Raw genomic sequence first — 23,699 nt, 5'->3', positions numbered from 1 at the left:
TGTTGTCCCTAAGGACTAGTCAGCCGCCTCCCAGCTACTCTCCTAGACTGACAGGGACTCGAGCCACTTTCACTAGGCACCGTGTTAGCCTGCACATCTCCTAGACGGTTGATGCATAAGAACAAACAAGGGAAACTCTAGCACAGACCCAGAAAGCTTATAGTTCATTAAAGGAGAAAAACACACACATAGTCTAGTAAATGCGTGGGCAATACACTTCTAAAGGTGACTTCTAAAAATAGGAAAGATATCAAAGGGTAGGTAGATAGAAAGCCAAAAAGAGAGACAGGGGAGACAGGGGCAAGAGGGAGGAGACCAGAAGCTCGCATGAGAGCGTTGAAGTTTAAGGAAATCCATCTGGATGGAAATGTTGATGAGATCCCTGGAGGATGCTTTGTGGGGCTTCTGAGAGACCTAGTGATACAGTCTTGGGGGTTGGAAATATTCTAGAGGGTCATAGTTAAGTGTCTTGAACTGCGTACATATTAAAGCACTGTGCAGCATGTATGAGGAAGCCTAAACGGAAGTCTTTCATAGGCCAAAGAGGAACAGAGGGCAGAGTAAACTCTTCTGAAGGGAACGAAGATCAACAAAGAAGAACAAGCAGGTACACTGATTCCAGCAGGCAGAATAAGAGATCATGAACAGAGCCTTCAATCTACATATCCAAGAGTTCGGACACGCATGGCTGTTCAAGAATCAAGCCGTGCACATAAGGGAGTAAAATACTAATAATAACCCAAGGAACACTTTTCAACCAGGCTGGCAAGAAGAGAGAATGTACAAGATACACACACGCCGGGTTTTATTTCTCAAGAGCTCACTTGAGCGGAAAGTCATCTACTGTGTGTGATTTGATCTGTGCTGATAGGTGGGAGTTGCTGCCAATTGTTCTTGATGTCTCTGCTCTTGGCTAATAACAGATATCTAAGGGGTAGGGTACCAGAAGGAGCTCTCGAAATTGCTTTGGCAAACAAAAGCAAAGGTTCAAAAAGTCACAAGAGCTCAGCCTCAGGGAGGAACAAGCAAGTATGCCAGCAGGAGAGACCATGGGGGAAGTCTCGGAGCTCCTCTGCGTCACAGGCGCTGTGGGAGAAGCCTCTGGCATCTGTCTCTATCAGCTCCCCGTCCAAATTTACCACTTTGCCTGGAAGCATCGATTTATTCTTGGCCTTTGTCTCTGAAATACGTTCCCAGTCCTGGGCCAGGCAGACAAATGTGTGTGCACCACACCAGTGTGTAATAAGAGGAAGGCACAATTCCTGTGCACAATTTCACCTCTGGGTTTGGCTAAAAAGTAAAGGGTTGGATGAGCAACGATCTTACGGAAGGTGTCTGATACACAGTAACATTTGGATACAACCTGTCTGTCAGGAGCAACTTCATCCCAGAACTTACTACTTTGCCAAACCCAACTAAACTAAAAAGAACTGCTGTTCACCAAGGGAGGAATCTCAGACTGCCAAGAAGAATTGTCCACAGCTCCAGATACAATAGCATGGACGCGGCTAATATAACATGTGCAAACATGGTTAGCACAATAAATCCTACGGGTGGTTTGGGTTGTTGTTGTTGTTGTTGTTGTTGTTGTTTTGGTTAGCATGATTAAAGAAAGCAATTAAGGAAGACATCTGTATCAAACTCCGGCCTCACACACATGCTGCCGTCCACATATGTGCTCCCTCACAAACAGAAACACATACACACATGCACATCACATACATAAGAGTTGTAATATAATAAACAAAATGTAACTATTTAAGTAAAAAAAGAATTTTATTTTCATGACCTGCACTTGGAATGGAATCATGCATGCATGCATTACATACATACATACATACATACATACATTCATGGATGGATGGATGGACACGCTAGTGTGCACACACAGTGGGGACTTGACACAATTTATCATCTTGTGTTTAGAGTCCGTGAGTCCAAATCAACACTTGTCTCCACTGCTCCCCTGGTTTGGAGGAGTTCCACGCACCCCTTGGCTTGTGACCACATCTCTCCACTGTCCTATCCACCAGCATCCTCCCTGCTTCTCCGTCCGCTCAGGAGCTTATAATGCCATCAACCACATTGGACTGCTGCCCTGCTCTACTTCAGCGTGATCTCCAAAGAACTAACCACACTGGAAACCACCCTTCCCCCAATAACGTTGCATTCTGGCAAATTACTTACTAAGAATTACAATATATTTGGACGTGGACCCTACCAGCTTTACAAAAGGCAGAGGGCAGAGCAGTCACAGCATCTACATCAAAATATTTTTAAAGGACAAATGCTTGACTAGGGATGTAACTCAGTGAGCCGAGTGTTTGCATACAACATGCATGAAGCCCTGGGATAGACCCTAGCATAACAGAAAGCCAGACACAGTGCTGTAGCCCTGTGATCCCAACACTTAAAAACTTTGTCATTCTAGCCTTGGAGAAATGAAGCCCTGTCTCAAAGATCATTAATTAACGATTAATTTTTTTCTTTTGGTTTTCTTGAGACAGAGTCTTTCTGTTTAGCTTTAGCTATCCTAGAATTTACTATGTAGACCAGGCTGACCTCGAATTCACCTAGATCTGCCTGCCTCTGTTTCTCAAGTGCTGGCATTAAAGGGATATGCACCATGCCCAGCTAATTAATTAACTCTTTAGCCCAATGATGAAACTCTAGAGAAGGTCAAGAAGCCTGTCTTCTGTAAGCCTTTCAGGAGACCCTAGCAGACACTAATATTTGGGAATTGTTTCCATGTGCTGGAACTGTACAGCGGTTCACACTGTGTCCTAGTGCTAACTCTGTGTCTTGTCTCCCCAGGACAATCTGTAGCCTCTAGCACTTCCCGTGTCTTCACACTTATTTAAGGTAGTGCCTCCTGTGGTAGAGATTCCCTGGTGCCACTGTGCACGTGACATGTTCTTAGATCTGGAGGTCTGTAAAAGCCACAGGTGTCTTTAACACATTGTTTAATCTGTTTAGGAATACTATAAACTGACTGCCACATTAAAACTCCTAGATTAGCCGGGCGGTGGTGGCGCACGCCTTTAATCCCAGCACTCGGGAGGCAGAGGCAGGCGGATCTCTGTGAGTTCGAGACCAGCCTGGTCTACAAGAGCTAGTTCCAGGATAGGCTTCAAAGCCACAGAGAAACCCTGTCTCGAAAAACCAAAAAAAAAAAAAAAAAAAAAAAAAAAAAAAAAAAAAAAAAAAAAATCCTAGATTAGACTTAAAAAAAAAAAGATCTGACCAATCTGAATCCTACATTCCAACATGAATAACCAACCTTGGGTGCTAGTCCCCTTAAGATACTGGTGAAGGACAGCATTGAGGACCTCAGCCACAGTTTCCACCATTCTCTGGAATCTCTCTAACACTGAGGTGTCATGGTGCCAAAAATACTTATTTCCATTGTCAGCTGGACCCTGAAGATATGTGGGCTTGAGTCAGCATGTGTAGCCCCTCAGGGACAAAAGAGGGATGGAGGAAAAACTGCCTCGTTACCCACAGACCAAACTGTCTAGCAATGCACTGCTAGATGCCGGTGCCTCTGATGGACATCACCACGCACTTAGAGACAGCATTCATACTTGGATCAGAAGGGTCTACCAGACCCCTTGTGTTCACTCGGCTGCTGCAGGCAGGTGGTTGAGCTTTAGAAGGTGATTAGTGAGGGACGTGAGGTCACTGGAGGACGCCGTCCACAGGTCCTCTAGCCGTAGCCCCTCCTCACTCTCTATTTTCTGGATCCAGCATGCTCTCCACCACGGCATGCTGCCTACCCATGCCACCACGTGACAGGGCCAAGCAGCCATGGACTAAAACCTCCGAAACTCTGAATCAAAACAAAGCCTTCCCTCCTTTCAAGTCCATCTGCTCAGGTATTTCCAAGGTCACAGCCACGGAAAAGCTAAGTTCTCTCAGTTCAGTTCCACTGCTCACGGGGTAACAAAGAGCATTACGGAATGATTCAAGCACATATCCAAGTTTTGGAGTGGCTCAACCGTGCAATGAGGCGGGTGGGCGAGAACACTGGCAGAAGGGATCTTTGTTTCGGCATGACTTTATTAGGGAACAATGGCGTGTGGAGGATGTGAAGTCGTGATGGTGGGATGTCACCTGTGCCTCCTGCGTGTTTATTCTGCACTTCAATGCAAAGGTAACTCTTGTGCCGTGAAGCAAGCGTGGGGAGGGGAAGTTACTGTCTGAAAGCTACTTCTCAGAGTTGCAAGGAATGGAAGAGCAGAGCCTGGCATAGAGTCTGACTACTGTGCCTTAAACACAAACAAACAAACAACATAGTATCCACTCTGAGATCAGCAGAGGTCCCTTCTCAATCCCTGTAACATAGTATCCACCCTGAGATCAGCAGAGGTCCCTTCTCAATCCCTGCAGGGTGGTTCCAGAAATGTCTCTTACTCAAGGAAGAACTGGTCATTCTGTTCTAGCAGAGCCTTCAGCTGACTGGATAAGGCTCACCCATCCTATGGAAAGCTGTCTGCTTCCCTAGGTCTAGCCAGTTCACATGTTGACCTCATGCAAAATCACCCAGAGCTTTTAACCAAATGTCTGAGCAGCTGTAACCACCAAAACTGCTCATAATAGGTGGGTGAGGAGGCGAGACCATCAGCCCCAGGAGCGGCGGGAATCTGTGGAGATGTGCCTGACCCTGTGAGGACGGAGCCTTATAACCCTCCCACCCACTTCCAAACTCCTGCTGCTCCCATGGAACTTCCACAAGTTGTATTCAAGGTCACAACACAGTCAGCAACATAAAGCTGCCTGCGGCCAGGCACCTAACCACATGCCTGCAATTAAAGACATAAACACTGCCAATGCTGGGGCTGGCAGGGCAGCCAGAGCTACCTGCTGCTGGAGAGGCCGAAAAGTGAAATTTCATCCTTGGGAAAACAAGCCTGCCAGTTGCTTGTGGGGTCCTCACATGCCTCGGCAACCCCACTCCTAAGTGCTGACCCGGGAAATGTGGAGCACTGTGTTCGCGCCAGTCTGTGAGCGCTGGAGACGGTGTCGCTCCTGACTGTGATGGACTAGAGACAGCCCACGTGCCCACTGGGTGGTGGAAGCACAAACAAGCACTCCACTCTGGTGATGGAGGGCTACTAGGCAGTTTAAAAGGAAGAGTGTGTGTAAGTGTGTGTAAGTGTGCAAGTCTTACACTGAGTTAGGGGCACTGGTCTCAGAGTTCACACTAGTGCCAATTCCACTGGCACAGCATCTGGGGTTAGGACGTAGAGATGGGGCTGATCATAAAACAGCCCGAGGGCTGCTGGAGCGCCTAGGAATGTGGGGGGAGGGACTGTGGGGACCATAGGGAGCAGACCTTCCTCCAGCATCATTTACTACAGAACAAGAATTTTAGAAAATCAAAAGGTTAAAAGGAGCCGTGTGGCATCCGGTTTACGTACAAAGGAAGGGAGCTGTTGAACAGTGAGTGGACACATCAGGACCCAGGAACCTCCCAGGGAATGGATAGGACTTGTGGCCACAGGGGACCATGCAGCATCAGCTCTCAGGCCTCAGCACCAAACAGAGTGGACACATCAGGACCCAGGAACCTCCCAGGGAATGGATGGGACTTGTGGCCACAGGGGACCACGCAGCATCAGCTCTCAGGCCTCAGCACCAAACAGAGTGGACACATCAGGACCCAGGAACCTCCCAGGGAATGGATGGGACTTGTGGCCACAGGGGACCACGCAGCATCAGCTCTCAGGCCTCAGCACCAAACAGAGTGGACACATCAGGACTCAGGAACCTCCCAGGGAATGGATGGGACTTGTGGCCACAGGGGACCACGCAGTATCAGCTGTCAGGCCTTAGCACTACACATCCCTCTTCCCTCAGGTGGACATCCACATGCCATAGATAGACTCTCTGAGAATTCTGAGTTTCTTCTCCCTCTCTCCAGCCAGAAGGGGCTGCTGGACTTGGTCACCGTGGGTCCCTGTACAGCACATGCAGGCAGGAATCCAGGGAGAGGAGGGACAGGAGGTGGAAACCAGAAACAGTTCGGAACAATGCTTGTCAATCAGCTGCCCACCATGACACTGGATGGGCAAGACAGAAATTCAGCAGCATGCTTAGAGAGTCCTGTAATCACCTCCCGGAGCTCAGCTTCAACTTCACCCATTCCTGTAATTAGCACTGACAGTTCCACAGCTAAAAGCAGGGTGTGCTTTAAAGATTAAGAGGGAAGAGAAAGGAGAATGGAGGGAGAGAGGCAGAAAAGCAGGGCAGAGAGAGTCGGGGGGCAACATGAATAAAGGTTATGGAGAACCCCCCCAAGAAATCTGCTTATGGCAAACATGGCTGAACCTCAGAAAGGAGAACCCCCTACATAATGTACTTATGGCAAACAGAGTTAAACCCCAGAAAAGAGATGAGCCCCAAGATCTGGGTACTCTCTTGCAAATCGAGTGTGACTTTGTTAATGGACTGCTCTCAACAGTGGTCTGGTTGGGCTAACGATGGCCCATGCAGACCCACGTCCCTCCCCACACCAAGGGACACTCACAGCTCGAGGATCAAAATGACATCAGTCTTGTTCTCATAGACCTCATGCAGGGTGATGACGTTCGGGTGGCGGATCTCCTTCAGGATGCTGACTTCCCGTTCGATGTCCTCACGGCTCACGCCCCGCCGGCTGGACTTGGTCCTCCTTTTCTTGATGAACTTGGCCGCATACTGAAGACCAGTGCTCTTCTCACGGCATTTCTTCACCACCGCGAACTGTCCGCTGGCAGAGAAAGGTGGGACAGTGGTCAGGGCTCTCACTAGAGATAGAATCTGAGCAGGGACTTAGCATGGGAGTGGGTATATGGCAAAACCATGACCAGGGAAGGTCAAAAGGTTGACAGTTAACAAAGGGGGCAGGCATGCTTCTTATTGTGCATGGTGCAGCTTGACTGAGCCCATTCCTTCTGAATAACGTCATAAGGAATAAAACATATTTGATTGAACAGGTAGCCAGTCTGTCTGAATAACGTCATAAGAAGTAAAACATATCTGATTGAACAGGTATCCAGTCTGTCTGAATAACGTCATAAGAAGTAAAACATATCTAATTGAACAGCTATCCAGTCTGTCTGAATAACGTCATAAGAAGTAAAACATATTTGATTGAACAGGTGGCCAGTCTGTCTGAATAACGTCATAAGGAATAAAACATATCTGATTGAACAGGTAGCCAGCCTGTCTGAATAACGTCATAAGAAGTAAAACATATCTGATTGAACAGGTATCCAGTCTGTCTGAATAACGTCATAAGAAGTAAAACATATCTAATTGAACAGCTATCCAGTCTGTCTGAATAACGTCATAAGAAGTAAAACATATTTGATTGAACAGGTGGCCAGTCTGTCTGAATAACGTCATAAGGAATAAAACATATCTGATTGAACAGGTAGCCAGCCTGTCTGAATAACGTCATAAGAAGTAAAACATATCTGATTGAACAGGTATCCAGTCTGTCTGAATAACGTCATAAGAAGTAAAACATATTTGATTGAACAGGTAGCCAGCCTGTCTGAATAACGTCATAAGGAATAAAACGTATCTGATTGAACAGGTAGCCAGCCTGTCTATACTTTTCCTCCCATTTCAGGCACTCACATCTGACCTGTTTCAACAGCTCTTCTTCAGCATGTCTAGACACATAACCAGGAAGGGGGGGCGTGGAGAGCAGGATGTCGGCACAGAACAGTCAAGGCTCTGTCTTCAGAGATGTATTTCTAGTATCAATATTAAACACCACAACACCTAAAGAAACAAGGCCCACAAGAGGGTTCTCTGTGGTTCTGGGCTGCTGACTCCACCCCCAAATACTGGATTATATGATCTAGGCTGAGCCAATCAGTGCAGTGCATTCTTCTGGCTCCAGTGATAGACTTGCTATGACCTTCCAGACAATGGGGAGACAGTCTTTATGAGACTCTTTTTATGAACACTGAACTATATATAACCCCAGAGTGACTGCCAGCTATGTGGGAGCATTAGGAGAACAGCTTAGGGTTTAGGGGCAACCACTGTAGAGGGGTACCTGTGGAGGGAAAGGAACCAGGTCTGTGGGAACACTGCAAAGTGGTGAATTAAGTCCAGCCTAAAACTACGTCGCTGACTTTTCAGCTACTGAAGCCTTTTACTAAAGGCAGTTTGATCTGAGCTGCCTTTTCTCACAGAAGGAAGCATCTTCTGCAGCACAGAACACAGAACCGGAATCTCCTTCCCACATATGAAGGAGATCAGAAAGGAAGCCAACACAAAATCATGTGTGTCCAGAGAGCAAGTGAGACCATGTGAGTTCAAGAGCCGTGTTCTGGGGGAGCCTTCTGGATCAACCTCCGCCCTCTCCCTTCTTCCCGGCTGACAGAGGAAGGGGCCATCCACCCCTCACCAGCTCTGAACATTTCTGGGCACCTGCTGAAGAATGGCTATGTAAGGGAGTCTCATGGATATTTGTGACGGCTTTATTCACTCCCGTGAAGATGGGGGTGGGGGTAGGAAGGCAAACGAAGGATAATATTTTGATATTCAAGAGGGGACGCTTCACCACACATACACTTGCCTCAGCAGCAGAAGCCACTGAAGAAACACACACGCACGTGCACACACACACACATCATTTTTGCAGCAACTTGAACACAATCGGTTAATTCCCACGTCCCTCTCCTACAGCAGAATTGGCTGCTGTGAACTTGCTGGCTTAGAGACAGGGGATAGGATGTGGCTGTCTGGATCATTGTACAGTGTTCTTCGGAATCCAACCCCGCTCTCTGCCGCAGGGTGGGGAACGGCAGAGGGGAGCCTCCACAACCTGAACAAGGATCGAGTCTACAGCAGCTTTAGAGTCCAGAGAAGAAGCTCAGTGGCCCTCGCCTCACAAAGACAGCATCTGGCAGACACCAAGCACACGAGAGGACCCAGGATGCAAAGGTCCAGCTGGGACAACCAAGGACTATCCAGAGGTTGAGCTGTGCGTCCCTCACCCATGGGCACAGCCAACTCGGCTCAAGGATCCAGGCTGTAGGCTCCAGGCCCTCTGTGAATTGACTCAAGAATTTAACACAGCGATGGTACAGACATTAAAGAAAGTAAAAGTAGAAAACTTCCTGCAAAGAAGGAAAGTGAGTGAGGAGAAGGAAGGGGTCTCATAATCACATTCCAGAGCAAGCACCCAGTGACATAAACACTGGTCTTGAGCACCCCACCTCTTAGAGGTCTGGTCACCTCTGCTGTGCTCCAGTCAGGGCCAAGCCTTTCATGCATGAGCCACTCAAATGTTCAGATTAGAGCGAGGGTAAGTGCTTCAGTGAAGTTCTAAGAGACAGAGTAATTAGACGTGCCCGATAGCGCACAGGCGACCACTGTTTACTGACAGCTATTATTCATCTACAAAAAACCAAATTATTTTTGCTAACACTGCTTGTTTTTATATCAATGTGATGTGACAGTACCCTCAAAATACCACTTCTAATCGGTGTCCTCCTTGGGGATGATAGTAGCGTGGGCAAACGGTACCCAAAGGAGGAAGAAAATGCCGCGAAGATGGCTGTATTGATAACTGTGGCTGCTGGCTCCAGCCTTCATTCACGTCGTTGCTCCACCCCTTCTCACCATCTCCACCCCACACGTGTTCCTGCTACAACTGTAAACTACAAGCTGCAGCCTTGGAGGTTGAGGATCACAAGTGTGCACAGTCCCAGCAGCTGTGTACCTGGGTCACACCCACTGCCCTGGTCATCTCCTCAGGCAGCTCGCACACACAGCCGGGGACTCCTGGGTGAACGCATTCCCCGATATTAGTCACCTTGTTGTTGCTGTGATAAAGTACCATGACAAAAAGCACTTAGTGGGGAGGCACAGTGGCTGCAGCAGAATGGTAAGAGACACATCCTCAACCTCGACCACAAAGCAGATTCGGCAAACTGGAAGAAGGATGAGGCCATGAGCACCAAACCCTGCCCCCAGGGACAGACACCCTGTAGCACAAACAAAAAAAGCCAGAGACAGATATGGGGGTTCAACCTGAAGATCAGAAAAGCAAAGCAGCCAGCCGTGGCTCTTACCTCTACCTCAGACAGAAAAGGCGATCCTGCCTCCAGGAATCTCAGAATGAGATTGAGCTGAGAGCGGTCTCCTCCCTTATATCCCTCTCTAGTGCTGGGATTAAAGGTGTGCACCACTACCGCCTGGCTTCTATGGTGAACCAGTGTGGCTACTGGGATTAAAGGTGTGTGCCACCGCTGCCTGGTCTGTATGGTTGACCAGTGTGGCTGTTTTACCCTCTGATCTTCAGGCAGGCTTTATTTATTAAATACAAGTGACCTGTCACGACACACTTCCTCCAGCAGGGGACCCTAAACCTCATGAACAGCTCCACCATGGGGACCAAGAATTCAAATGCCTGAACCTGTGTGTAGGCATTCTCAATTAGTCACCACACCCCAGCTCATCACGAGCAACTGCTGCAGAGACTCAGTGCAATGCTAGGCTACTGGCTAACTGCTGTCAAGATTCTTTTCTTCCTTGGCGCCCAGAGCCGGACCACGGCTTTCCTATCACCTGCTTCCTACCCTGAGTTTGAAGGTAATTCCTACCTAACAGCCCAATCGCTCATAACAAACCAAAGTAGTTTTTATGCAAATACTTCTACTTTGTGGGTCCTAGCATAATAACATGATCCAATTCAGACATGGAACTCAGACTAAGTGTCCGTCCAGTCCTGCTGCCCACACCCTGAGGGTGGTCAGAAGGGAATTCCAACATGGAGGTCAGCATTGCAATTACTGTTAGCCCAGCAGAAGATTGGATGTGAAGCAGTCTAGTTTCTGTGCAGGCAAAGTCTGTACCCACACTGAATTTTATTGAAGTAGTGAAAGACATCCTCACTGCTCACAGACTCTCCTGCTAACATTTACTGTGACTTCCTTGTCAGTCCTTGTGGCTGGCACTTTTTAAAGAAAGATTTATTTAGTTTATGTGCATGAGTGTTTGCCTGCCTGTATGTATGTGCACCATATGCATGCAGTACTCATGGAGACCAGAAGAGGGCATCAGATCCCTGGACCTGGAGTTACAGACAGTTGTGAGTCACTATGTGGTGCTAGGAACCAAATCTGGATCTTCTGTAAGAGCAGCAAGTGCTCTTAACTGCTGAGCCACCTCTCCAGCGGCCTTGTGACACTTTTGTGGATGTTTACACACAAACACACACACACAGACTAAAGAATTGAGCTGCTAATAAGCACTTCCAAGCTGAGGACCCTGAGAATAACATTCCTTCCTTCTAAGTTTAGTTCTGACAATGGGAGCCAAAGGCCCCTTTGGACTCTGCTTGATACCAGGTTGGTTTTTTTTTTTTTTTTTTTTTTGTTGGAGGAGAGGTCACTGTATTTTTTTTTTTTTTTTTTTTTTTTTTTTTTTAGCTTTTTGTGGTATTTCACTATTTTGGATGTTCTCATGTGCTGTTTAGTAAGCCAAGACTGATTTGCCTCATAGAAAAACAGGCTTATCAGTTAAGCATCATTCAGGGTGAGACACCATTGCCATGAATTCAATGTCAGTGAAGTGAGAGCACATATTAGGTGAGGTATCTATAAATGGAAATGCACATAAAAAGGGTTATGCAGCATGTCTGCAGAAATGTTGACAACAGGCTTAGAAAAATCCAAAGCTGCATTCTCCCAAGAGCAACAGCTCGGTGCCTGCCAGTAATTAATAGGCACAAATTTCCCTGAAAATGGAACGCTTTAGATGCCATTCTGTCAGCAAGCTAACGTTCTCTTTCAGGATAGCCTGCTGCATTAGAGATGAACAGCCAATCCATTTAACACAAAACTTTTCACTTAAATGTAAAGAACATAAACTATCTGGTGGACAGACACATAATACTGAGAGATATCCCTATTTGAAGAGTTTCATAGATTAAAAAAAAAAAGACAGACTCAGACTACAGTAGAAATGGGTGGCTGATATGACTCACTGACAGAGCACCTGCCTGTCACTCAAGATGCTGTGTCTGATCTGCCGTGTCGGGGACTTCACAGGGGCTAAGGAGTAAGCGCTTGCTGCAAGCGTGAGGACCGCAGTTCCTAACCCCAGCACCTGCTTTAAAAACAAAAAGTTAAGCAGGTTGGGCCCCAATCCTGGTAAAAAAGAGGCAGAGACACATGAATTCCCAGAGCTTGCTGGACAGCAGGTTTAACCAAGCAGTAGGTTCCAGGTTCACTGAGAGAACCTGTCTCAAACAGTTACGTAGGAAAGATACTGGGGGAAACACCTGATATTGCTCTGGCCTATACATGCAAACATATATGCACATTCATGCACATGTTGCATGCACACACATGCATGCACACACATATATAGACTCAAAAAAAATTTTTTAAAAAAGCCACAAATCTTATTAAATCTTATAAATCTTAGTTTATAAAAATAAACTACCACCAAGCTTCCTTGTCCAGCTTATTGATACATTCCGTTTGACCATGACCCTGATTGTAACTAGGACTTTACAAGGCCCATGACACAGATCCCCGCCACACTCTGACACACACGACTGTCATCTCTTCTATTGGTGAAAACCGACACTCAAGAACATTTTATGAATTTGTGTAACTCTCACATGGCGGGTAAAGCTGCATGGCTGGCAACCAGTCCAAGCCCCGAAGCCCCGGAGACCCATTCACACCAAACAGTGGCTGCTCTAACCTGTGCACACCCAGCCAACACATCACTGGAGGGCAGATCTTCCTGGAAAAGACCTCTAAGAAGAGAATGCAAGCCTAGGGCTTTGTGGATAACTCAGGCCACCTAATGTCGCCTCCTCCTCTCTGAAAAATCAGGTGTCCTGGATAATTAAAGTCAAACTTTGGAGGTGCTCTGAAGAGCCCTGCAACAAAAAAGTTCTCTGTGTTTGTGATATTGCCAAGAAAGCACTATGGCGGTTGAGCATCCCTGATCAGAACATCAAAATATCTGAATCTTGGGAGCATTTTTGTAACAGAGTCCGCACCACAAAACTTGGTTTCATGCTCGAAATCATTAATAATATTGCAAAAAAAAAATACCTTCTGGTCATAAGTGTGTGGTGCATAGGAAACAAACAAATTTCCTGATTCCTGTTGGGCCCCATCCCTCTGCTGTGCCTATGCGAGCATTCTAGAATCTGAAAGATGATGAAAACGCTGTGGGCCAGGAATGCGTGGTCTGCATTTAAAACGACAGACAGCACGCGCAGAGCCTCAACATCCGGTCACGTGTGGCGCATCTATTTGTGAAACACTGGCGTTTCTGTAGGTCTCAGTCCACTAAACACTGAAAACGAACCCCTAAAATTCTGGTTAGCCCAAACTGGTCTAATTTTCGAATACAGTCTTTTGTGGAAGATTCTGATCATGGGAACGAAGGGTGAAATAGGGACCACTGCCAAAACAGGGCTGCAGGGGAAGTGTGCGTGGCTCGACCACAAAGAGCCTGCCTGTCATGTAGGGGAAGGCAGGGGGTGGAGGGATGGAAGAAACGGAGGAGGAAGAACGAAGTGTGGGAGAGGAAAGGAACAGGAGAGAAGTGGGAAGGAAAAGAAAAGGGAAGGGGAAAAGGAGAAGGAAATAAAAAATGATGTGACATTAAACGTGGAAAAGATACACTGTGACAAGATATGACCGTGCCCAAACCAAGGTCTAACAATGTCCCATTGCTCCAGAGACCTCCCCAAGAGCATGCTCCAAACTGGACAGGGGGGTGCAGATTCAGAACTGCGGCCACAACAGCAGGCGGCTTTTACCTTTGATTTTAAAGCACACCCGCGATGAATGTGTGGGTTCTCCTCTCAAATAACACTTAGAAGAGGAAGCAGGATCTCTCCTTCCGTCCTAAGCCTACCAACTCCACAGATCTTAGCAGAAGAGAAGGTAACCTGAATGGAAACTCACTAATGCCTGCCCCAGGTGGTACCCATTCCCTTGGAACACCTTCTTGACGTAGCCTACACTGGGAATTGCTCTTTGCCTTCCCATCGAGAAGCTGCCAAACTGCATGATAGGAAGATGAAAAGCTTTAAAACCCATACTGAAAAGAAAAAAAATATTTGAGCTGCTAAGGAGGTCAGGAAAATGGCCTGGAGAGCAAGGGCCCCTCGTGATAAGCAGCTCAGGTTACCATGACATGAACAGGGAGAAAGGGCTTCCAGAGCAGGTAAACAGCATCCTGTCACCCTGGGAACCCACAGGAGTAACATGCAAAAGGAGCAGAGTCGTCTGGGGGCCATGCAAATAACACAGAGTGTAGGGGACTGAGACAGATGCCAGCTCCTGGGAGCAGCTGCATCCTGAGGACGAGATCACACAGCCAAGCACAAGAAGGCACAACACCCAGGGCCCAAGGCCAGAAGTAGCAAGTCCAGAGGAGTCAAAGAAGCTGGTAACAAACAGCAGGTGGCCCAAGCACCGGCTCAGAATTGCTGGTTTCTGGAGACAGCCTTTCACTTAGCCCACCCAGTCTGGAACTCCTGATCTCTGCCCCTTCTCTTCCATGGAAACAGAAGGAAGGTTCTAGATCTACCTGGACGAACGAGTCTAGACTTCTCCAGGAATATCTGGAGAAATTTAAAATCTGGTAAGCAGCCCTGATAGGCTGTGTGCGCAGGGTTAAACCTGGCCCTTGTCACAGCAGGACACAGTGTGTGTCAGCTGTCCTTTGAGGCTGCCATTGCCCATAAAACCCTCACAAACTTACAGTTTTTCGGTCTTGGAGCATTTTAAAGTCCAGCATTCTGGAGGTATGCTGGGTCCTCTCTCCCAGGGACACTGTCAGCTCCTTTGGAGTGGGGCCGGACTATATCCAGTACAGGCTTTAGGGCTCAACACAGAAACGCATCTGAGGCTCTTCCTAACAGGTGGTGCTTGTGGCTGAGTCCCTCCAAGGGCGGATGGAGCTGAACACAAAGGTGGAGGCGGGGGATGCAAGGATGAGCGGAGATCCTTCTGGGGCTCTTTGGTGCATTAAAACATGGGGCTGGGCTGTGTCTAGCCTGGGAGAGGAGATCACTGCCTTCTTCAGGCTGCTGGTCAAAGGGCTGCCCTGGGGACGGGCAAATCCTTGACAGTCTCAGCTGGCACGGCTCTTACCATAACACAGTGTTTGAAGCTGTTTTCTTCCTTCAGCTGTGCTGGGTATTGCTGGTGGCAACTGAGAGCAGAGTGAGATGAAGAGAAGAGGAGCTCAGAGACTGCAGTGGGCGCCGGCTGCCACAGACCAGCTCTTTGGTTTTGATGAGTTGTTTTTTGGTAGTGACTGTGGATTGAAACTAGGACCTTGCTCATCACTGCTGAGTTATAAACCAGCTTTATTATTATTATTATTATTATTATTATTATTATTATTATTATTATTTCTATTTCTGTTTTGATATTTCTAAATTGACCAGGCTGGTCTTAAGCTTGTGACCCTTCTGTCTCTGCCTCCCAACAGCTGAGCTAAATGCTTGTGGCACCAGATCCAACCAGACCCAACCCCCAAGCCCTCAAAGTAAAAGTAGGATGACCATGAAGAAAACGTGTGCTGGTGACAGGGAGGAGTATGGGTCCCCAGGCCTCCTGGGAGCAGCCCTGAGTGTCCCAAGGCCTCCTGGGAACAGCCCTGAGCAGCCCAAGGCCTCCTGGGAGCAGCCCTGAGTGTCCCAAGGCCTCCTGGGAGCAGCCCTGAGTGTCCCAAGGCCTCCTGGGAGCAGCCCTGAGTGTCCCAAGGCCTCCTGGGAGCAGCCCTGAGTGTCCCAAGGCCTCCTGGGAGCACAGTCCTGGGTGTCCTTTCCACACACTAGCCAGGTGGGAACTGATGGATGCACTGTTATTTTTTTTTCTTATTGTTCTTTTCCAAGTCAATTTTTTTTTCAAATAAAGCCTCACTGTGTAGCCCAGGCTGACCTTGCACTCACAACCCACCTGCGGCTACCTCCCCAGTCCTAGAATAACAGGTTTTGGCCACCTTACCTGACTACATTGCTTATTTGCTCCGGGCTAGTCTCTTCAGCCTTTTGGTACTCACTGCCTAAGTAAACAATACTGGCCCAGACAATGTCCTGACAGTTTGGGAATTTATGTCTATGACATTTCAACCCAAGAGAACTTCAAAGTGCTGGACGCGCAGACAGTGGGTCTCATGGGCAGCTGGAAGCTCCAGTGGGATCCTCGCTGGCCATGCACAGCACTGCCCCTGAGACCTAACAAGACAACACAGGCCTGGAGCTACATCTGCTCATTGTTTCCTCTTTAAAGCCAAGAGAGAAGGAATAAGATGATGTTGCTAAATGTCATTTAACACAATCCAAACAGGGTCTCGATGGACCAGACAAACAAGCCACGCTCGGAATCCTCTCCAAACACAATAAGCTCAGCATGAGTCACATTGGCCTCTGAGCCTAGGATTATGGAAAACAAAACATCCTGTAAAGAAAGTACATCTTCAGATTACTGCCATACAGCTGCCATTCCAGGGACAGTACCATCAGAGGGACAGAGACTGGGACTTCCTGCCTCAGAAGCACATTCCAGCCACATGGGTCTGCCCGTCCCTGCTGAGACTCAGAGCCTGTTTGACTATTCTGACTTCACCGCCTGAATCCCTGGAGCCCTTCCCTATTATTTGATCATGCTGACTCTATCCTGTAGTCTCCTTTCAGCTACTGGGACAAAGTTAACCGGGCCAGAAGGTATGATCTGCTCTGAACTCAGCAGGGTGCTCTCAGGGGGAAAGTCTGAGAAGAGAGCAGGATTCATGTGTCTGCATGAGGAGAGAGGAAACACGCCAGGCGCTCAGCTGAGAGAAGGGGGAAAGAGTCAGATTTGTTCAAGATGGAGAACAATCGGCTGGAGAGAAGAGCATGCAAATCCACTGTGCACAGACACACACAGAGACACATAGACACACAGATACACACACAGAAACACATACATATACACACACACAGAAACAGACACACACAGACACACAGATACACACACAGAGACACATCCATACACACAGACACATACATATACACACAGACACACACAGAGACACATAGACACATACATACACACAGACACATACACACAGATACACACACAGAAACGCATACATACACACACACAGAGACAGACACAGACAAACACACACACAGAGACACATACACAAACACACACAGACACATACATACACACACAGGCAAACACACAGAAACACACACACACACACACACACATGCCAGAGTAGAGATTACAGAAATCACGGGAACCCCTAGCGTGTACTCTGCTCTGTCCCAGAACACGAGTGGGTCTAACAGAGGCATCCGTCTTCATTGTTCCCTCTCTGTCTAGGTAGGGAGAGTTCGCCCGTGTGCTCTTGTAGAACCATTAGCTTCATGGCCCTGAAAAGATCAGGCGCACAGCAGTGAAACCAGGGATTACCTAATACCCCATGGCTGTCGGCACAGCCACACGGCTGCTGTGTGTCAACCATGCTCTGCTTGGATCAGTCTAGCTCTACAGACTCAAGGCAACCCAAACTAACAGCTTCAGGTGCTGTCCTTCTCTGGGCATGGGAACCACAGGCTCAGCCCAGCAGGAGGCAGAATGGCTGACTGGCTGCTTGCATGACACAGACAAATCCTTTCCATAGAGCCCAGTTCTACCCCTGCAGTGTCTACAGATCTGCCAGCCTGGCTCTGAGTCAGGTGGGACTCACCTCCCAGAGGAAGTCTAGGGGGAGAGAGAGAACAGGAAGACCCGAGCAGGTCACTTCAGGCCAGGTGAGGCAAGGTTGGCACACAGCTTCCCTGCTGGAGTTACTGAAGTGAGAGCCGTTCTGATAAAAGTGAAAGGTGATCAGCAGTGGAAGAGAAACCAGAGCTCCCCTAGAAGCCCGGGCAGTCGCTCCATGCAAGCAGAAAACTCTCTGGACGCCTGCCAGAAGGGCTGACCTCACCCCAGGGATGTGATCCTACACACATGAGGCTAATGGTGAGAGCCAGGAGGTGACTGTAAATTCCACAGCCAAGAAAACAGACTCTGACAATACTACTTCTCTGAGGACATGGGTGTCCAAGACATAAATATCTTATGCCAATAAATTAAAAACAATAAAAATTAATCAGTGTACATTAAATTTACAAGTGACAACTGGGGGGGGGGGGGGGAGAGTGACCTAATGACCCTTCCTAGAGTGATGCTTCCTAAGAAAAGGCATCTGATTTCTGGGAGACTTGGGGTGACCAACTGTGGAGGGGTCCAATTGGATGAATACTCTATGTAAAGAACCCACCAGCTCTTCCCAGGAGCATAATCAGGTCCTGTTTTAGTTACTTTTTCTGTGGCTGTGATAAAATACTATGACCCAAAGCTCTTTACAGAGCGTTTGTTTGGCTTACAGTTCCAGAGGGAACAGTCAGTATGGGTGGGGGAGGCATAGCAGCAGGCAGCTGAGAGATCGCCTCTTCAGAGCAAACGCCTCTTCACAGCAAACCCAAGGCACAGGGAGTGAGCCGGAAGTGGCATAAGGCTATAAACTCCCCAAGTACACGCCCAGGGGTGCTCCCTCCAGCAAGGCTGCACCTCATAAAGGTTCACAACCTCCCTAAACAACAACACCCACCAGATCCACCACAGACCTAGTGGGACAGTGGGACAATCTGTTTAACTGATCACAAGCACGAGGCACCGGTCAGCCTGCTTTCTAGAAGTCCCTGTGACGAACCGTAACAGAGAAGGGGACTCCCCTTTCTTCCCCTGGAGTCCTGGGAAGGAACTGAGCACTGTCAAAATCTATCAAAATCATTTTTAAGTATTCATGGTATTTCATTGAGTTCTCATTATAAATACTTACAATGTTCATGTTCTGGTAAATAAACAAAGATGTTGGGGCAATGAATCAATCTGATCTATGTCTGCAGTCTCCAGCCCTAATTACCTCCAGCAAAATAACCAAGCGTCAGGTGGACTGTCCTATGCCAGCATGAGCCACTCTGAACACCCTGCAACACCTTGAGAAGACAACACAACAAAGGCAACTGATTGTTCCACCCCTTCAGCCAGCTCTGTCTCAGTTCCTACCACACACTTTGCTGACATGGGCCTGGATGAACTCTGGATGACCCTGCAGCCTTTTCCACCTAGACCAGAGAGGGACCGCTTTTCCTCTAGCAGAGGCTGGAGGCAAGGCATGTGAGGTGAGCTATGATTGGCCTGAGCAGCTCCTCTAGCTCCCTCATGAGCAGGCTGCCTCCGCCCTGGTGCTGCAGCGGTTGGCTCAACAAAAGCCTGATCTTGAGTAGTCCTGTATTTGCCTGTGCAGGAGTGGTAGCTGAACTGATGGGATGAAGAAAGACACAGCGGAGCAGCGGCAGCAGCAGGGACGGGGAGCAAGCAGTGGTGGCAGCAGGTGGGCCGCTGGCGGCAGAGCTGCAAGGTGGGAAAGTTGGCATCTGCCTGACAGCTGATGAAGGGAGCTACAGAAGGAGCAAGCAGGGTGCAGGAGCAGAGAGGACGGAGAGCTGAAACTGGAAAGGACAAACCTCTGTGAAGATCTGGTGGACAGAGACTGCCTACTCCGCCTGCTGGGACAGTCCCAAAGAACCACCTAGCCTTGGGGGACAAGACCCTGTGTCCAGGAGATGTAACACTGGTCACTGTTAAGGGCTGGGGACGCCTAATACCTAAGCCTGCTGGGAAGCTTCAACTCCAGCTACTGTCAGTACCCAGAAGTTCCAGCTTCCTGTGCCTACACAAAAGTTGTAACACTTCTAAGGCCAAAGGCCCAAGTGACCCTCGTAAATGCTGAGGGTCTTGACACCACCTACAAGATGATCTTGTAAACTCTAGGGGGACAGTCCCCCTCATCCCGCCACCGCACACCTGCTGCTGCTCCTGCCTGCTTGCAATTGCTGCTCTCTACAGTCAAATAAACAGAGAAACTTCCCTTCTCAAGCATGGTGACGTCATCACCCCCGCTGTGAGGTGATCATTCAGGAACAGCATTTATTATGTATGGGAAACATTCAAGTACTCTTCTCCTGAGAATAATTCAGAATTAGGAAACCAGGCGTCAGAAACAAGACTTAACAAAACCAAAGGAACTGAGGAGGGCATGGCTTTGCTTCCCATTCTTGTTCATGTGAACAGGAAATGCTGCAGGCTGTAGTCAGAAGCCTTCCTGCCTGGGAGCTGGTATTCAAGCAGCTACGCGGGGTGACTTCAGGACCATGAGCAGTACCAACTCTTCCGGATCTGTGCTCCGAATGAAGGAGAGGGTCGCCAGCTGTACCAAGGATGCCAAACAAGAAACACAGAAACAGGGACCTCATCTTTGCTCACAGAGGGGACGATTCAATTTCAGTCCTTGGGATCCCAAACTCTTGGTGTTAATGTTTGTTTGGCTGACCCAGCCACTAAGGAGAACAATAACTGGGTGAAGTTGCCATTATTATTATCATCATCATCATTATTGTGCCTTAAAATATATAAGGAAACAGACACAGAGTCAGCAGAACCCAGTGTGTCTGTCAGGTGCACCCGAATCATATTTAGAATATCGGGTGTCAATGCTGGGGTGAAGCTCAGGGTGCAGGGTGCCTGCCCAGTGTTCCCTAAGCCACAGCACCATACAAACAGAGCTCAGTTGTGATTACTGGTCATCTCGGCACGGAGTGGGGGTGCGAGAATCAGAAGTCCAAGATAATCCTGCGCTACGTGTGGTCCTGCCTCAGATGGACAGATACACATATAGACAAATGGACAGACAGACACATAGGCAAATAGATGGACAGATGACAGACAGACAGATAAATGAGTCACAATCTCATTTGCTCAAACTAGTCACTGTAAAATGAAATTGAACTTTGTACTAGTTTAAGTTCAGACTCCCTCAAACGCATGCAATTAAATTTCACACAAGGAAAACTCTGCGATAGTTAATTCAGCACACACACTAACCTGTGTGAGTCCCCACTAGTGATAATTATCTGATTAGAGAACTCGCCTAACAGTATTTTGTCGTAGGAAAGGACGGAAAGCAATGGAGCCTTCATCATCGGTACACACGGACTTAAGTCCTTAGTAACAAACGTCTATACATGCAGTGACTTCAGGATGGAGCTGCCCAACAGACATGCAAGACAAGCCACCATGCAGACAGTCTGTGCAATTGAAAACTCTGAAGCCCCACCTTAGTCAAATAAAAATTAACCTCAATAACATTTTATTACAGTACTTCAAAAATATTGTAATTTATACATTATAGATATTTAGACTATAGGACTATGAGATTTCTGTCTCTTTTTATTTTTCTTCCAGACAGGGTCTCACTATCTAGCCCCGGGTAGCCTAGAACACACTAGGTAGATCAGGCTGTCCTGGAACTCACAGAGACCCACGTGCCTCTGCCCCATGCACCACCATAGCTGGCATTTTCCTCTTTTTTTGTTGCTGGAGCCCAGTGTTCATTTCGCATCCACAGCACAGCTCAGACCAGCTGCACTTCAAGCGCTCAGGGGGCTACAAATGACTAGTGGTTGTTGTCCCGACAGCACAGCCTGAAGCTAATTTTACAGCCATAACATAAAACTGGGACAAAGCACGGGTATTTATAGACAGGAAGTAGACGAGAGCCTTGTGAGGTAGCTGGGATGTAAACCTCATCAATTCAGTACCTTAATGACCAGACGGGAAAGTGTGAAGGTCTAGGAGATCCAGGCTGTGCACCCAGGACCGTGTTCCTTAAAATATTTGAAAATATATGAACAGACAAAGGAAACAGAATGAAGAGCCAGCCTACAGAATGGGAGAAAATCTTCACCAGTTGCAAAACTGACTGACAGGGGATAATTGTCTAGAACCTATAGAAAAATAAAAAATTCAATCAATAAATGGGCAAATAAGCTAACCAGTTACCTAAAGTATAAATACCGATGGCTGACAAACACTTAAGACATCCTTGGCTGCTAAAAGTGTATTAAGATTCCTTCTCATCCCAGTCAGAATGGCCATCACCAAGCATGTAGCCACAAATGCTGGCGAAGACGTGGGTTAAGAGGAATCCTGGTTCACTCACGGTGGGAGTGTAAGCCTATGCAGCTACAGCATGGCTCTACAGGATAGGATAGTGGAGGCTCCGGGGGAAAGGACTCTGCCTGGCCAGGAAGAGGGCTCAGCAGCTAAAGGACTCATTGCAAAGTCCAAGGACTTGAGTTGGATCCACAGGATGGAAGGAGACAACTCCTGCAAGCTGTCCTCTCTCTCCCACAGAGGACATGGCCCATGTGAACACACACACAGGCACTCAGGTGTACATACACACAGGCTCATAAAGACAAACATTTCATGTCTTTCTCTTATATGTAAAATCTAAGTGGTGAGGTGGGAAATGGCCACATGGAGGTATATGTTATATGCATGCCATGGAGGTATGTGTTACATGTTGGGAGCAGTGAGATCCCAGATCCTGAATTTCTTGTAATCCCCTGATCTGAGTGCTTACAGCTGCTCTGAGCACGAGACCTTCAGCAGTTCCTGATGGCAGGAGAGTGGTTTCTGGTGGGTTTGGCTGGGGCGTGGCTATCTCTATATATAATCTGCCCCTGAACCAATAAAGGGGACATTCTTGGGAATTCAAGGATGACCCACTGTCATTGTCTCTCTGTGTGAGTCTTTGTGTTTTTTAACCTCCTGCCCCTTGCCCGAATCTTGTGAACTGGGTTCAAGCGCACTGAGTGCAGACACAGGGGCGCAGTGCATGGCAGTTACATGCATGCCATGGAGGTATGTGTTACATGCACGCCATGGAGGTATGTGTTACATGCACGCCATGGAGGTATGTGTTACATGCACGCCATGGAGGTATGTGTTACATGCACGCCATGGAGGTATGTGTTACATGCACGCCATGGAGGTATGTGTTACATGCACGCCATGGAGGTATGTGTTACATGCATGCCATGGATGCCAAAGGTGACTGTAAGGAATAAGAACACCAGCACGGGGTCAGGGACTGGGAAGGGACAACTATAACAACTATAAGTAAAATATAATGCTGTAACATTTACAAAAATAGGATAATTGTTTAAGAGGTGAGAAAGTGACATTTTCAGTGCTTGATGTGCACTAAGACGATTCCCTTTTTAAATATATTCTGCCTGTTTGCTCCACATACCCTCCTCTAGCCATCCCCTGTTGGGATCCCTTCCGGTGCATGCAGACCAGCCTAGCTACGCGGCTCCTTGTAAGGCCGTGAATGGGAGTCCAGGCTCGGCGTGAAAGCAGATGGATATTAGAACTCCGCTGATTTTGAGAGTTTGGTAGCAAACGGTAAGTGGACTTTCCATATGATCTTATTTCAATTAGCATCACACCCAACTCTTCCCCCAGACAGAGGCAAGACAGTGGGAGGGGGGACAATGGGAAGTGAGAAACGGTACCTGGGAAAGGGGGTATGGGGGAATTTCTGATGTGGTCAAGGAAGCAGGAAGCAGATGCTGTGACGTCACTGAGCAGAGAGCTGAGAGTTTCAGGTGGGATAAAGAGGAGAATCAAAGAGCCAGTTTCAATGTGCAGGGAATTCTGCCTCCATGTGTTAAATTTCTAATATGTATATGCTTGCTCATGCTCACATGGGTGCACATGTATGCAGGTGTGTGTGTGTGTGCGCACACATGTGGGTGT

The 23,699-nt window shown here is 47.8% G+C and overlaps 1 protein-coding gene across 2 annotated transcripts in view; it reads right to left on the bottom strand.

Annotated features, from left to right (window-relative positions):
* Positions 1-23,699, bottom strand: part of Dapk1 (death associated protein kinase 1) — a 150,076-nt gene that overhangs the window by 54,359 nt on the left and 72,018 nt on the right. For both annotated transcript variants that reach the window (XM_038333400.1, XM_038333399.1), the window contains exon 3: positions 6,530-6,751. In XM_038333400.1, the coding sequence (XP_038189328.1) occupies positions 6,530-6,751 (222 nt within the window). The remainder of the gene's footprint in view (positions 1-6,529; positions 6,752-23,699) is intronic.

Source organism: Arvicola amphibius, chromosome 6 (assembly GCF_903992535.2).
Source record: "Arvicola amphibius chromosome 6, mArvAmp1.2, whole genome shotgun sequence".
Lineage (NCBI taxonomy): Eukaryota > Metazoa > Chordata > Mammalia > Rodentia > Cricetidae > Arvicola > Arvicola amphibius.
This window is presented reverse-complemented; position numbering and strand designations above follow the sequence as displayed.